The following is a 17,283-nucleotide window of genomic DNA, read 5'->3' as shown; positions in this document are numbered from 1 at the left end:
CATCAGAGCTGGGAGAACTTAGGGACGTCGTACGGACTAGTTCTCCAATAAATAAATTATAGTGTTATAGAACACGTACATTCACGTTGTTTCAATGTATTTTTTCTGTGATGCTGTTAAGTATTGTGGAAACTGGCATACACAATTGTTTCAAAGTGTTAAGTAAATTATTTCTAACATGTTTAAATCTTGATTTATCTAACAATCACAAGATGTTCACAGCTTTGAACTAGATGAATCGTTTTATTTACCATCTGAACTTTTTAAAATGAAGGTGTAGCTATTCACGTGCTTTGAATTAAATTAAATTAAATTTAAATTATAGCCTGCACCTGCACTGAGAATTTTAAAAATTAGATACACTTATATTAAGAAGCAATGCTTTGTAAACCCCAGCATAAAAGATTATTTTTTAATAATAAAAAATAAATATATTAGAAACAAATCCCCAATTTATTTTCTTAATTTACATCGGTTAATTAATTATTGATGAATATAGTTTTCTCGAACAAAACAAATTAAAAATATTAGACAGTATAGTTTACTTACATAATCATGAGTCGGTTTGTGACAAAACCTTAGCTTTCTGTCAAGTTAATATTAATTAATTAACTAACAACTGTGTCCCAAACTTTTGCTTAAAGCTATTTAATTACATTTCAAACCGCCTACCTTTTTACGAAAAAACTGAACACTTCATCGAACTTATTTTTTCGACGCTCAAAGAAAACTCAAAACTGCGCAGTACAAAAGCGCGTTAACTTCCGTTTGAATGTTGGCAAGAATAGCAGACAAAAGCGCCCAAACTTCCGCCCAGTGTGAGCAAGAAAAGTCGAGGTCTGCTGCAGAAAAGCACCCTAAAGCTCGCGTCTGTGTAGGTCTACAGTATTACCTCGTGTGATGCCATTTTTTTCCCGCGATTGTTCCCAGGGTTGTGTCACCAGGTAAACAAACGAAACGCTGGCATGAATCAGGGCACAAATCCGTACAACATGTAATCACGGCACAAATCCATCCAACATGTTTCAGGTGATACACCAAATGTACTGCGACTTGTATAAAACAGAAACAGAACGAAGAAAAAAATATTTAAAAATAAAATTTTCCTCTCCAGATTTTTTTCTCTCCAAGGCTTGCTGGAAGTGGGCGTGTTTTATACCGGCTAATATAAATGAGCGAAAGGGCGGACAGTTTGAAAGATTAATGATATTTTGATAATGAATGCGTACCACATTTTCGCAGGTAGAGGCAGGTAGTTGCGATTAAGGTGAGTTCTCAAAAGTTGGTCTATGTATGACAGGTGTAGGATGAGTAACACCCCCCCCCCCCACCATTGTGCTATAGCCTCAAATTCCTCAATGTTATGTAATCCTGACATGAGACATAACACTACTCATATGTTGGGTTTCAAGCTACTGACACACACACACACACACAGAACATAACTTTGCGATACGTAGTCAGGTATCCAGGTGGAGTTGCTTAGAAATGACTTACCCCGACCCTCTTCATTCTACAGGAATATAGATGGTTGTTAGCTTATACCTTTTATGAGAGAGCATTAAAATAGGTTAATAGATATCAAGTACAAGTAGTTCAGGAAATGCATAAAAAAGCCGTGTCAAAAATACGGAACTTACTCAGATCAAGATGTTACAAAACCAACACTTATTAAAGATATTACAAAACCAACGCTTAGCAAAGTGCTACAAAACCAACGTTTAGCAAAGTGCTACAAAAACAACGCTTATCAAAGTGTAGCAAAACCAACGCTTATCAAAGTGCTACAAAATCAACGCTTATCAAAATGCTACAAACCCAACGTTTAGCAAAGATGCTAAAAACCAACGCTTAGCAAAGATGCTAAACAAACCAGACCAGCTAATGTCCAAGTATTGATTACCCATATCCCAGACATCAAAATGGTAACCACCAAAAGACAAATCTCCCAAATTTAAATAAAAAAAAAATTACCATCGAGAAGATTTTAAACTGCATTACAAGAAAAAAAAAGAAAAGAAATTCGACTTGGAGTCAGTAAATGGAGTCAGTAAATGGAGTCAGTAAATGGAGTCAGTAAATGGAGTCAGTAAATGGAGTCAGGGAGATCCCGAGCTGTTAGGTGCGATAATTTTAACCATTCGATTTCAAAATTAACTCACTAAATATTAATTTTTCCAAAAAATATAGCCAAGAATAATTTTACTCGATTCTAAAGGGTTTAAAATCCGAATTAATTTTTGAAAAGCATCAAAACTTTTCCTTCCTTGATTTGAAATATGTTAATTTTCAAACCCTCATCACAGATGTTGACTTATTGAAAGATAAACATCAACCGAGTTCAACAAATAGTTTGTTTACCCAACTACAACTGATTTATAAAGCTTTATTTTAATATTTCTCCTGGGTTTAGAAAAAATATGAGCGTTAAAAAACATGGCATATACTTGAAAGAACGTGGTCAGCAAAGACAAGGAAATGGCTACAAATGGCCAAAAATGATCTGGCTAAGGTTGACATAAATTATTTAAATTTTGGCTTCTGATTAGGCCTATACTGTCTTTAAACGATACAATTATTATTTTCAACAATTATGACCATGGCAAGACAGACAAAATATCTCCAGAAAGTTCTACTGCGCAGGTAACGTCAAAATACGACAGGACATGACGTAAGTGAGAGATACTTGAAGGTAATTATCCTTTACAGTCTAATGCACACAACAGTGACGCTTTGTGTTGTTTTTATTATTAGAGGGAATAAAAGAACTGAAGTTGAAAACATAATTTTGTCGTTTACTCGCAGATGAAGAGGCGGGGGAGAAGGGTTAGTTTTTAGTTTGAGAGTTTTGCTTGATGGCTGGTTAACTGTTTGACTTGTCCTCCAACTTTTTAAGTCAGGAACTGCAACTCAGTATTCGTTATATTACTGGATCATAACGGAAATTGTTTCCGTGCCATTTATGATTACTTATCTTAAAAATTTAAATCAATCAATAAGTTTGATTTTGCTATTTGCACACACTTCTTTATTGGTTATTATATAACCCGTATTCATTATGGCATTTTGTGAATTTAAATAATTTTTTTTCGTTAATTTATACAAAATGGAGGAAATTCCTTGTTTTTAATTTATCAAGGCCCACGGACTGAAAGAGAACGATTCAAACGATTCAAACGCTACAGCGGACACCCATAAAGAGATAAGGCAATCACCTGCGTTCTGAATGCGGCCGTTAATTTGTGGGATGTTTCGGGAATTAGAATTTACGTTTGTGAAGGCGAGGGCCGTGCGGTGATTAGAGACGAGGGTGTTGCGACCCGCGCCAGACTCGTCTAATGCCCCAAAGATTGCAATGATAAAATAATTAGCTCGTTTTCAGATCCACATCTTAATTACACATTTAATTCCCTCGAAATTTGTCTGCACTCGTATACATTACTTTTTTTACGAGGTAATATAAAAACTGATAAGTTAGTCAAGACTGTTAAAAAAAGCAGAATTTCTTTCATGCGGGGTGTGGGGGAGTCCCTTCCCTCCCCACCGAGCCCAGTCTACCTGACCCAGAGGCGTAGCGACCCTTCCCGGCGCCCGGGGACATACTTTCAATTTGGCGCCCCCTTGGGAGCAAATTTTCGATTTGCACCCCCCCCTCGAACTTTTCATTTGCACCCCCCCCCCTTCAAACTTTCGATTTGCACCCCCCCCTCGAACTTTTCATTTCCACCCCCCTCAAACTTTCAATTTGGCGCCCCCCCTAAGGTCGGCGCCCGGGGACATATGTCCCCCCCCCCCGCCCTCCCCTCGCTACGCTACTAATGACCCCTTCCCCCCCCCCCCTTCCCCCGATTTTTCCAGTACTAAAATAACGCTAACTAGGATTATTAGTCTGAAATATTTTAAGACTGAAATATTTTAAGAATGAAATAATTTTAAGACTGAAATATTTTAAGAGTAAAATATTTTAAAAAGTCGAACTGACTTTTCAGGGGTCAAAAAACAAGCAATGACCTACTGGCGTCTTGCCAGATGACCAAGCTAATCCAGACGTCTGCCAGTTATGTCCCCTTGCGAGTTACATCCCAAGTTAATAAATCCACTTCCGTTTGAATCAGTTTGAAATCATAAATTAGAACCTCCACTTTTAACTACCCGAGGCGTAAAGCGTCATGTCTCCCAAAAGTTAGAGCAAAATTAAACCAAGCAGGTATAAAAAAAAAAAACCAACTTGGAAAGTTTAATTTTTTTTAAAATACGCTAGAGTACAGATACAGATAAATCTCACTTAAATTTGTTTGGGAAATTTGATGTTTTGTTTTTATTTTACCGAGGGGGTGAAATAGGCGGGTGTTTTAATTATAAGAAGTGAGGTAGGTTTGTAAGGTAGAGGTGTATTATAAGAAGTGAGGTAGGTTTGTAAGGTAGAGGTGTATTATAAGAAGTGAGGTAGGTTTGTAAGGTAGAGGTGTATTATAAGAAGTGAGGTAGGTTTGTAAGGTAGAGGTGTATTATAAGAAGTGAGGTAGGTTTGTAAGGTAGAGGTGTATTATAAGAAGTGAGGTAGGTTTGTAAGGTAGAGGTGTATTATAAGAAGTGAGGTAGGTTTGTAAGGTAGAGGTGTATTATATGAAGTGAGGTAGGTTTGTAAGGTAGAGGTGTATTCTAAGAAGTGAGGTAGGTTTGTAAGGTAGAGGTGTATTCTAAGAAGTGAGGTAGGTTTGTAAGGTAGAGGTGTATTATAAGAAGTGAGGTAGGTTTGTAAGGTAGAGGTGTATTATAAGAAGTGAGGTAGGTTTGTAAGGTAGAGGTGTATTATATGAAGTGAGGTAGGTTTGTAAGGTAGAGGTGTATTATAAGAAGTGAGGTAGGTTTGTAAGGTAGAGGTGTATTATATGAAGTGAGGTAGGTTTGTAAGGTAGAGGTGTATTATAAGAAGTGAGGTAGGTTTGTAAGGTAGAGGTGTATTATATGAAGTGAGGTAGGTTTGTAAGGTAGAGGTGTATTATATGAAGTGAGGTAGGTTTGAGTTTAGGGGTGTATTATAAGAAGTGAGGTAGGTTTGTAAGGTAGAGGTGTATTATAAGAAGTGAGGTAGGTTTGTAAGGTAGAGGTGTATTATAAGAAGTGAGGTAGGTTTGTAAGTTAGAGGTGTATTATAAGAAGTGAGGTAGGTTTGTAAGGTAGAGGTGTATTATAAGAAGTGAGGTAGGTTTGTAAGTTAGAGGTGTATTATAAGAAGTGGGGTAGGTTTGTAAGGTAGAGGTGTATTATAAGAAGTGAGGTAGGTTTGTAAGGTAGAGGTGTATTATAAGAAGTGAGGTAGGTTTGTAAGGTAGAGGTGTATTATATGAAGTGAGGTAGGTTTGTAAGGTAGAGGTGTATTATATGAAGTGAGGTAGGTTTGAGTTTAGGGGTGTATTATAAGAAGTGAGGTAGGTTTGTAAGGTAGAGGTGTATTATAAGAAGTGAGGTAGGTTTGTAAGGTAGAGGTGTATTATAAGAAGTGAGGTAGGTTTGTAAGGTAGAGGTGTATTATAAGAAGTGAGGTAGGTTTGTAAGGTAGAGGTGTATTATAAGAAGTGAGGTAGGTTTGTAAGGTAGAGGTGTATTATAAGAAGTGAGGTAGGTTTGTAAGGTAGAGGTGTATTATAAGAAGTGAGGTAGGTTTGTAAGGTAGAGGTTTATTATAAGAAGTGAGGTAGGTTTGAGTTTAGAGGTACAGAGGACCTTTTTGTGTCGACTGTAAACATAGTTTGAGGGAGTATGGGGAGGAGAGGTGCTAAGTGGGTGGGGGTGATGTTAGGAGGGAGGAGTGATGTTAGAAGGAAGGAGTGATGTTAGGGAAGATGCTTGGTGGAAGGAGGGTGGTGCTCGGAAGCAGGGGACATGATAGGGGGAAGGGGTGTTGCTAATAGGAGGTGTGATGTTGAGGGAAGGTGTGGTGTTAGAGGGAGTGGGTAATGCATGGAGGAAGGGGAAATGTAGCCTGACAAGCTTCAGCCAGGTGCGTCTTTAGAGCAGAGAAAAGTGTACCAGCCTACAAAATGCAGGCTTACGTTTTTTTTTGCACTTTAAGCATGGCACGGTTTTTAAATTCGAGAAATGATAGTTTATGTTTTTAAATAGACGATTACTGAAGCTTTAAATATTAATGAACCTACTTTTAAATATTTTTTTTTAGCGTGGGCTTGTTTGAAATTGTTTTTTGTAGTTCACTACCTGGATTTTTTTACGTTTTAATTAAGCATTTTGCCATGTAGCTGAGCCTTCACAGCTGTAACGAGTACCCAACATTACACGATCCGCTACAACGTTAGAAAGATGGACTTTATAACCTTTAGCTTAGGTTATCAGGAATAATTTTCTTACATAATTTTTCTTCTTTACGATTGATCATTTTAAGACAATATTCTTCGGTGAATTTTTAGTGAATTCGAATCAGGTGATTACAGTTAAACTGAATATGGCATCTTTAAAATTAAACGTATCAAAAGAGCGAATATAGACTTTGAATTACCATGTTCCATGCCACGCACATATATCTAGGTTAGATGAGGCTATTTTAATTTGGCGAATTATTTTAGTCGTGACTACATATTAAAAATGGCCGCTGACGTCACAGGAGTAAATTTCTTTCAAACGTTTGGCGTGGCATTTATGACATATGACATCTATCATGATGTCATTTCAGGCCACTTAACACTAATTATCTCTCGACTAATTGCCATTTTTCTTCAGAAAAAATTTCGGCTTGATAGAAACATCCAACTTGGCTTAATTGAATTAGGGTGTTAAATTTCGGAATGGTAATTAGTCGTGACGACATAATTCACCGCTAAAGTACAAAAAAATTTGAAGCTTGAAAAAAAACACATCAGAAAAAGAAAATAAACTATAAAAGTTTGAAATTTTAATACGGAAACATTTTTGACTATTTTCAAATACGTTTTGAATGCATGCAATAGCTAAGATATTGTTTATCTGTAAGTGCATGCTAGTTTTATTTTGTTAAAAAATACATTCCACAAAAGAAATATGGCAAAAAGCAAGGAGAATAAACTGTAAAACATACATTTACCTAAAAGAAATGTAAGAAAAGAATTATTTAACATCGTCAATAAATAAAAAAAAATTTACAATAATTTTATCTAAAAATATTTTTGATTATTCTTCAAAGGGAAGAAATGTAACAATAAGTATACACGTATCTAACAGAAAACAAATGAAACAATTATCACCGTAATATTTGTTTTTAATTTTTTCTAGGTTCACCTTTGTTTAGGTTGGCTAGCCAAAAATGACCGACACAATTTAACTAATGTTAAATGCACGGTACAGGCAATGGCTAGTGCACCCAATGCATGGTGCTCGCCTCCCCTTTAAATGAGCTGATTTCTAAAGTAATGACCGAGTGCACTGTTGCCAGGGTTACAGCAACAGATCACAGGGGAGGTGTTGACGGGAGCCAGGTAAAAAAACAACGACCCGGGGGCCGCCCAAAATCCGGCCGTGTATTCCAGCCCTGTCAAGTCTGTCAAAATGGCCGTTTGTTGCCAGACAATTTCCTGGGTTCCGTTCGGTGCACGTACAGTTACATCATAGAAAGAAGTTTCAAAAATTGCCCCTGTGATAGTATACTGTAATTTCTAATTTTCAACCATTTTAATGTATTAAATTAAGTTTCTAGTGAAGCTAATTCTGAACTTCACAAAGGCACACATTAAGATTATGATATCTGATTTGAAAACTTCTCTTCTTCATTTGATTGTTTTTAGAGTATTTTTTACTTCAGGATGAAATGAATTCAACGCACAACACTAGGAAAAAATTTGAATGTTACAGTAATTATATTAAGCTTTCATATCTAACTAATTAGTCGTCTGTAAGACGTAGGCACACATATCTATCGCCCGATCGTCCGTTGGTCAAAGAATTAGTGTTTTTAGTCGCCTTTTGAAACACAACATTAGATTTTAAAAAAAAAACTTCTTTTTTACCTTCACCTGTTTTCGGATGGAAGATTTGAACTCAAGATTAACAATCTAAGTACGGTTGTATACGAAATAAAGGAAAACTAATCCCAGTAACAATGTGTAGTTGCAGCCCTTTGCTCCCCAGGGGCCACAAAGGAATGATGATGATGATGATGAATCCCAGTAACAGTGCCAAATCTTATGTGAGAAGCGGCATAACCATAAGCAATTTTTCATTTCTTGCATTTGACCTAAATTATGTTATCAGATAGTTAAAAATTAGCGAGGGCGGTCAATGAAACAAAACGATTGCTATCGATGTAGTAACCTCATTTAACATTTAAGGTGGCATCTAGGAGATACACGGTTGTGTCTGGAGTTAGTTTTGGCTTTATTGTATTCCTATTTTAGAGGAGCGATGCTGTGAAGCAGGTTGGGCTCAGAGACGGTCTACTAACATGAACCCGGTTTCGAACTCGAGACATACGGGTTAGTAGTTTAGCTCTCTACCACAAAAAATGAGTCGTTGATCAATGTTAATTACTGAAAAAATATTTTGTCACTTGTTTGAAACTGCTCACTTAAAGATATAAATACTAGTGTCTTTGTTTTAAAAAACATTCTGCTCAGCTAGTGATAACTTCACAATTTGCATACTCTGTACAGTTTTTTTCAGTTTTGAAAGGTAAAAAAATTATTATAAACTATATTTAAAAAAAAATGTTTTCAGCGTGAGAGAGTTGCTCCATATCGCGTTTGGATCACCGGAGTGACGTTTTAAGTAGGTAAAGCGCGTGCGTCACTTAAAGGTGAGTCAATAGGTAATCAAGGCGTTTGGCATCTGTTCTAATGGGTTACAGTTTATTGCGATGTTGTCACGGCTGGGGGGGGGGGGGGGGGGGGATTAGAGGGGTGGGAGGGGGGAATTAGAGGGTAAGGTTTTGTTAGGGTAGATCGGGGTTGAGATTATCTAATGAGTGAGAAGGGTCGGGTGGGGTTTGAGATTAGCTATAGGATAAGGTTAGACGAAAAATAATGACGTCACTTGATTGGTGGGAGGCGTGAGTTCTGATTTTCTGGACAATTAGCTAGTGAGGAGGAGGGGGAGGGGGAGGGTAGGAATGGTATGACGAATAGGAAGTAGCTAACATTGTGAATTCCCAACACAAATGAAAACAAGTAAACCATTTGATTTGCGTTAGAATCATACAGGAGGAGGAAGTATGGGGCGGAGGGGGGTGAGAGTAGTGTTGTGAAGTGTTCCTTTGTTACGTCTTTTTACAACAGGGGAGGATTACCTGTATATATGTGACACTATGTGACGATATTTGGAGGGGGGGGTGTGCGCAAATTATTTCATATACTACGACTTCATTTAACATCTTAGGTTTGGTGGGAGAACACAAATTAGCTAGTAACCAAAGGTTTAGGTTAGATGTCAGAGCAGAGATTTGCATTTGTGTTAGGGTTTGGGTAATTGGGGTCGATGGAGATTATGTTAGGGTTTGGATTATCTGGGTAGATGGAGATTATGTTAGGGTATGGATTATCTGGGTAAATGGAGGTTATGTTAAGGTTTGGATTATCTGGGTAGTTGGAGATTATGTTTGGGGTGGATTATCTGGGTAAATGGAGATTATGTTAGGGTTTGGATTATCTGGGTAGTTGGAGATTATGTTAGGGTTTGGATTATCTGAGTAGTTGGAGATTAAGTTAGGGTTTGGATTATCTGCGTAGATGGAAATTATATTATGGTTTGGATTATCTGCGTAGATGGAGATTATGTTTGGGTTTGGATTATCTGGGTAGTTGGAGATTAAGTTAGGGTTTGGATTATCTGGGTAGATGGGGATTATATTAGGGTTTGGATTATCTGGGTAGATGGGGATTATGTTAAGGTTTGGATTATCTGGGTAGTTGGAGACTAAGTTAGGGTTTGGATTATCTGGGTAGATGGGGATTATATTAGGGTTTGGATTATCTGGGTAAATGGAGGTTATGTTAAGGTTTGGATTATCTGGATAGATGGAGATTATGTTAGGGTTTGGATTATCTGGATAGATAGAGATTATGTTAGGGTTTGGATTATCTGGATAGATGGAGATTATGTTAGGGTTTGGATTATCTGGGTAAATGGAGGTTATGTTAAGGTTTGGATTATCTGAGTAGCTGGAGATTATATTAGGGTTTGGATTATCTGGATAGATGGGGATTATGTAAGGGTTTGGATTATCTGGCTAGATGGAGATTATGTTAGGGTTTGGATTATCTGGGTAAATAGAGGTTATGTTAAGGTTTGGATTATCTGAGTAGCTGGAGATTATGTTAGGGGTGGATTATCTTGGTAAATGGAGATTATGTTAGGGTTTGGATTATCTGCGTAGGTGGAGATTATATTAGGGTTTGGATTATCTGCGTAGATGGAGATTATGTTAGGGTTTGGATTATCTGGGTAGATGGGGATTATATTAGGGTTTGGATTATCTGGGTAGATGGAGATTATGTTAGGGTTTGGATTATCTGCGTAGATGGAGATTATGTTAGGGTTTGGATTATCTGGGTAAATGGAGATTATGTTAGGGTTTGGATTATCTGGATAGATGGAGATTATGTTAGGGTTTGGATTATCTGGATAGATGGAGATTATGTTAGGGTTTGGATTATCTGGATAGATGGAGATTAAGTTAGGGTTTGGATTATCTGGATAGATGGAGATTATGTTAGGGTTGTTTGGATTATCTGGATAGATGGAGATTATGTTAGGGTTTGGATTAATCAGGGCGATAAGACTGAGGGTGAGGGTGACGGTCAATTATATTAATTTTTTTGCCATTGTTTTTGAAAGGCTTAATCTTGACAGATACAAAGAATAATGGAGTGGGTAGACTTGGGGTGAAAGTTTGAGAGTGTGTAGGGTAAGGGGCAAATATGAATGGGGAGTGAGGTGGTCGGGAATAGTAAGATACGAGTTTGAGGGACATTTGGCATCAGGTATGAGGAAATGTGTAGGTGGATGTGAAAATCATAAGATGTACGAAGGTTGGTTAGGGAATTGGTGGGGAATGGTGTGGAAGGGAATGATGGTTTATGGAACAATGCTGCGGGGAATGATTGAAGACGTTTCTGCTAAAACAATAAACCCAATAACATCACCCCGAGTGTTGGAACACGTCACACAAAAATTCTGGCACCTGCATGTAGTAGATCTACTGACAACACAAAAATGAATGAAGATTGAAAGAGAGCCGTAGTGAGACTAAGTAAATAGGGGAGGTTACTCAGAATCAAGTTACTTTCTTCCCTCCCCTAATATTTCAGCCCTGGTCAAATACATAGCCGGGGACTAGTCAAAGTGGAGGATAATGGTTGAGGCAAGACCTTCCAAGAATAATAAAGAGGACTAAGTCAAGTCCCTTAGCTTAGTATATATTGCTATATAAATACAAATATAAGAACACACGCGTATACAAACAAACAAATACACACATTATATATATATATAAATATATATATATATATATATATATATATCTATATATATATATATATATATATATATATATATATATATATATATATATATATATTTATATATATGAGCAGTGGCGTAGCTAGTGGATGGCGGGTGGGGCGGAGGCCCCGTCGCCGACCCTAAGGGCGTCAAAAATTTAAAAAGCTCATTTTAAGCTTAAACACTAAATTATACACAAAGTTATAGAAAATAAAAATATACAAGGTTTTACACACTGATTTAAATGTTTTCTACATTATTTTGTAGGGGATAGTGACTTGCAAAAGATGCCCATTCAACATAAGAAGCTAAATAAATAAATGACAGTTCGCCCTGGGCGCTGGAAAGGTTCGTGACGCCTCTGTGAGTGATTATACTAAGTTCATGGAAACTTTTCAAGATTTGAATAACCCGAATCCTCGTCTGTTATACACAACACCGCTGTCAACTTGAACATTTTTTTTTGCATGTTTTATTTTTCTCATTTTAGCTTTTGACTTGCGCAGTAGTCAATAAAGCAACTTTTCACTTAACATACGAACACTTTTTTTTAGCAAAGTTGAATTTGATAGAAGCAAGACAAGAATACCAGCATTTACTTACATAAACACATTTGTATTTATATTTAAATAAATAAATTATATATATATATATACATATATATGTATATATATATATATATATATATATATATATATATATATATATATATATATATATATATATATATATATATATATATATATATATATATATATATATATATATATATATATATATATATATATATATATATATATATAAAAAAGGTGCTAGGGGTGTATATTATATATCTTGTTATTGCGGTTAGCAACTTTTTGAGGCGTGTAACATTCTGTCATCCGCCGCTGTTAAGTGTATATTAGTGCAAAGGTCTTGTCTAATGTACTTTATTGTATTGTTTACGTAATCTCTAACTATAGCCTACATAGCTATACAGGGCATAATGTGCTGTGTAAAGTATCAACATTACATACATATGGACACAATCACGTTCATTTTAATGCTAAACATACTTTACATAATGCTGAGTAATGTTTCCTTACCTGTAATTGTGTTAAGTTAATCCACACTGAGTGAACTATTATTGGTGTATTGTTTTATTGTGACATATAACCGAAACCCTGAGTTCAAGTAACCAACAACTGTCCAGTTGTCTGGGCTGAAGCAGGTTGTCTGGTAAAAACCCGAGCTGGGTTGAGGGAAGGGTTGCACAGTAAACACTCACGCTGAGCTACGGTACGTCCTGACGCTCACGTGAACAGATACGTTTTTTTAGGAGTGAAAAAAAATTGGAAACTTAAGTCAGGGTGTTGGGGGCATCGGCTAGGTGAGAGGATTGTGGGCAGGGAGTGGGCGTGCGGAGGGGTGGGGAGATGTGGGGAGGCAGGGCGTGAGGAGGGGTGGGGAGGCAGGGCGCTGCTAGCCTAAGGATCAGCTGGCAAAAGATGTGTATTATCAGTTCTCTCCCCTGGCTTTGTGAAGGGATGGGAGGCAACTCGTGATGGGTTTTTATCTCGAGATAACTCCGTTACAGAACATTAAAATCACAGGTGTTGGCCAAGCCAAATTTAAAGCATCGTTACCTCAACAAATTAAAAAATAATTGGGTTTGGTTAAAGCAATCGGGCCGAAGAGTGATGAAACTGATGTAACAGTGGGAACTAAAGAAATAATAATTGATATATTTCACCTTTTTTTCGAATAAAAATATATCTAATTTGTTAGTTTAGAAGTTAAGCTTACGTGAATAGCTTTATACATATCAATAATAAAAAAAGCCAACAATAAGAAATACAACAGCTTCAGGTAAATATTAAAATACAGGATATTACTGCTACATAGACATGTAAAAAAAAAAGAGGATGTTACTGCTAGACTATCAGATAACAAGAAAGATTGTACCTTCTATATTGGCAGGTAAAAAGAATGATTCTACTGGTATGTTGTCCGATAAAAATACATGATGTTACTACTACTTTATTGGTTAAAATGACAGGATGCTACTACCACATTTATCGCCACTAATACATACGTTACATAAATTAGTATTTATGGATATAAAAATTAAGAAAGGCTATGCGGTTGAAAAAAAAAAGAATCTTTTAAAATTGAAAACCTCTAAGTAAATCAAATTAATTTCTAGATCTGGAACCCCCCCCCCCCCCATCTCTATATGTATGAAACGAATAATTAGTAAGCTCATTTACACTGAACGTGATTATCGCCCCTGCCCGCGGTGATCGCCCCTGCCCGAGGTGATCGCCCCTGGCTACTTATCATCAGGGTGAGAATCCCCAGCAACAGCTGATAAGAAGGGGAGAGAACTAGAGATGGGTACAGAAGCTCATAGACAGAGACTGATGTCAGTCTCGCCTCCGTGCTACGTCATCAAGCTGTGAGCTCATTGCTCTTCAGAGGTAAACACGGCGCTAGGGGTAAAAACGTCACATCCGGTATATTTCTCAACTGTTTACCTGATTGCAAAAGCTCTTAAAATTCTCTTGCAGATAAAAAGAAAAAGCCAAAATTTAAAGAAAAAAGAAATGCTCTGAAAACATCGTTACCTTTTCGCACCAAATCTTCAATATAAAAGAATTTTAAAATATTAAAACACATTTAAAGTATTTAACTAAGAGATATGATTAACAAAATTCATACTAAATTTGAGATACATTTAAAGTTGTATATTGAAAATTCAAAACCTCTTTCTTCATTACAATACTCATTTTGCAAGCCTAGTTTGCTTGTGTTTATAATAGTTTTGAGAACAGCCTACAATAATTTTGAGAATACACTATTTTAGTTTAATCTATTTTGAGACTGTACAATTATTAGACTGCACCCAATGCTGAGTTTAAAACCACACCCATTTTGAAAAAAAATCATCACTTTAAAAAAAGAATACATTATAACTTTTTAGATCATTACATCATCATCCAATTATTCACATGATTGGGCCACTCTCCCCTCCCCCCTCCTCATTTACCAATGAAGATTATCGGCAATTCTAAATTTTACCACAATTTTGTTTACTTACTTTTTCAAATTGTGTTTAGGTAAAGTTTTAATCTTTAGGAGACAGGACGCCAAAAAAAAAAAAAACTTGAAGTAGGCGACGCCTGAACAACACATATCTATTGTTACAGCCAGATAAACCAGGGGCACTCCCTCCCCGCCTAGCCAGAGAAACCAGGGGCGCTACCTCCCCGCCTAGCCAGATAAACCAGGGGCGCTCCCTCCCCGCCTAGCTCAGATAAACCAGGGGCGCTCCCTCTCCGCCTAGCCCAGATAAACCAGGGGCGCCCCCTCCCCGCCTAGCCCAGATAAGCCAGGGGCGCTCCCTCCCCGTCTAGCCAGATAAACCAGGGGCGCTCCCTCCCCGTCTAGCCAGATAAACCAGGGGCGCTCCCTCCCCGCCTAGCCAGATAAACCAGGGGCGCTACCTCCCCGCCTAGCCAGATAAACCAGGGGCGCTCCCTCCCAGCCTAGCCAGATAAACCAGGGGCGCTCCCTCCCCGCCTAGCCCAGATAAACCAGGGGCGCTCCCTCCCCGCCTAGCCCAGATAAACCAGGGGCGCTCCCTCCCAGCCTAGCCAGATAAACCAGGGGCGCTCCCTCCCCGCCTAGCCAGATAAACCAGGGGCGCTACCTCCCCGCCTAGCCAGATAAACCAGGGGCGCTCCCTCCCAGCCTAGCCAGATAAACCAGGGGCGCTCCCTCCCCGCCTAGCCCAGATAAACCAGGGGCGCTCCCTCCCCGCCTAGCCAGATAAACCAGGGGCGCTACCTCCCCGCCTAGCCAGATAAACCAGGGGCGCTCCCTCCCAGCCTAGCCAGATAAACCAGGGGCGCTCCCTCCCCGCCTAGCCCAGATAAACCAGGGGCGCTCCCTCCCAGCCTAGCCAGATAAACCAGGGGCGCTCCCTCTCCGCCTAGTTACAATCTGTTTAGTTTTCTTCCGGTTCTCTCACAATCCCCAACATTGCGGTGTTTTCATTTAACGGCTGGCTTCTCTAACTGACCACCACCCTTAGATGTATGAAAAGTCCGTGTCCTTGATGTACATTAGATGGAGGTGAGTTGCTCGTTAGAATGGTGATGTAGGCTGGTGGATAGTGGTAGTGGTGGTGGTGGGAGGGGGAGGGGACGGATTCCTTGGTACATTGGGGATGGGATGTTAATCCGAAAGGTGTTGTTCATTTGGTTGGTGGTGCAGGATTTGTGTTTATGATGTGAAACGATGGGAAGTTTATGGATGGTGGTTTGATGGTATGTTTTGTATAATGGTATAAGAACAGTTTATATATATATATATATATATATATATATATATATATATATATATATATATATATATATATATATATATATATATATATATATATATATCTGTGTGTGTCTGTGTGCGTCTGTGTGTGTCTGGGTGTGTGTGTTGAAAACTGACAGATCTCTGGGAACCCTTTCGTTTTGTGCTGCATTTCTCAAATATACCACTACTAGACCAGTTCAAACCGGAGCGGAAAAGAAAACAAATATCTCTTCAGCAAACAGACCCTACCTGGCAATAGAACAAATCTTGAAATTATGGATTGTCAAACCTACGGTTCAAAAAACGGCTGATAACATTGGTATATAACTAACTGAATGTTAGATCTGTCGGCCTAAATGCAAGAATCTTCATGGGAACTGTAACACCGTATACAACTGGGATAGCCGTGGGACTAAGAATTGAATTGTGTTTTCAAGTAATACACTAAACATAATATACATAAAGCAAAAACATATGTACAGATACAAACACGTGCACAAACTCGCTCACTGTCACGTGCAAACATTCGATTCAACTTACATACACATAGGGCAATAGAAACAAAGTAGGCATATTAGCATATACAAACATAGTAAATGCACGATAAGGACATTACAATCTGCTTATTTTAATTCTTGTGAAATTATTAGACACGGAGACTTCTGTGCAAACATGTTTTCCTGTTTAACTGGGTAATGCAAGGAAAATTAAATTAATTAGATTAATTGGTGTTTCATCGTTTTGTTTATAGCTGAAGGTGCGCGGTGCTTCTTCAACAAACCGCCTCACACTTGTCACCTGGTTGCCATGGCAACGTGCCCCAGAAAACGGGAAACTTAGCCTCAGGCTAGGTCGGGGTTTACCACCGTGTTGTGTGTTGTTTTGTTGCAGCGGTTCCCAAATTTTTTGACCCACTAACATAGTTTTAGTTTGGTTGTATACCTTAGTCAGAGGCGTAGCTAAGGCAGAGTGGGGGAGGGGACTTCTTACTGTGGTTTTATATATATATATATATATATATATATATATATATATACACATACATACATAAATATATATTTGATACATCTGCCACTTCATTCATGCGCTGGGAAATCAGTTAACAAGTGTCTGAGAAATTTTAGAATTCAATAACCGTTGCCAATAGCAACGTGAAAAGCGATCTATCTGTGGAGATTAGTGCCAACTCAACCATTTACAAAATGGCGAATGTAAGGGAGAGCAATTGTACTTTTTTTTTTACAGGGAAGTAACGCTATACAAACAGAAGTGTTTTCACCATCAGTGTTCTTTTAAGCAGTCGAACGTTCTATAAATAGCTTGAATGGTCTAGAGAAGCATACTTTTAACAGACGTTAACATCTCTGATTATAAAAACAACTTGTCCTTATTTTTTTTTTTTTTGAGTTTTTTTAGAATTCGGTTTGGTCTGGAAAAAAGTTTTTACTC

General features: G+C 37.9%; 1 protein-coding gene across 8 annotated transcripts in view; it reads right to left on the bottom strand.

Moving 5' to 3' along the window:
- Nucleotides 1-17,283, bottom strand: part of LOC131935409 (FH1/FH2 domain-containing protein 3) — a 117,012-nt gene that overhangs the window by 52,772 nt on the left and 46,957 nt on the right. The window contains exon 1 of one of the 8 annotated variants that reach the window (XM_059291805.1): nucleotides 12,570-12,713. The exons of 5 other annotated variants lie outside the window; for them this stretch is intronic. Coding sequence is in view for 1 of the 3 variants with exons in the window: in XM_059291803.1 (XP_059147786.1) it covers nucleotides 893-907 (15 nt within the window). In the remaining 2 variants the exon portion in view is untranslated. 2 more of the 8 variants (XM_059291803.1, XM_059291804.1) reach the window with 2 other exon arrangements.

The sequence above is a fragment of the Physella acuta genome, unplaced genomic scaffold (genome assembly GCF_028476545.2).
Source record: "Physella acuta isolate Inbredline_101_S28 unplaced genomic scaffold, ASM2847654v3 ptg000144l, whole genome shotgun sequence".
NCBI classification, from domain to species: domain Eukaryota; kingdom Metazoa; phylum Mollusca; class Gastropoda; family Physidae; genus Physella; species Physella acuta.
Note: the sequence above shows the minus strand (reverse complement) of the source record. Positions and strands in the feature narration are given on the sequence as shown.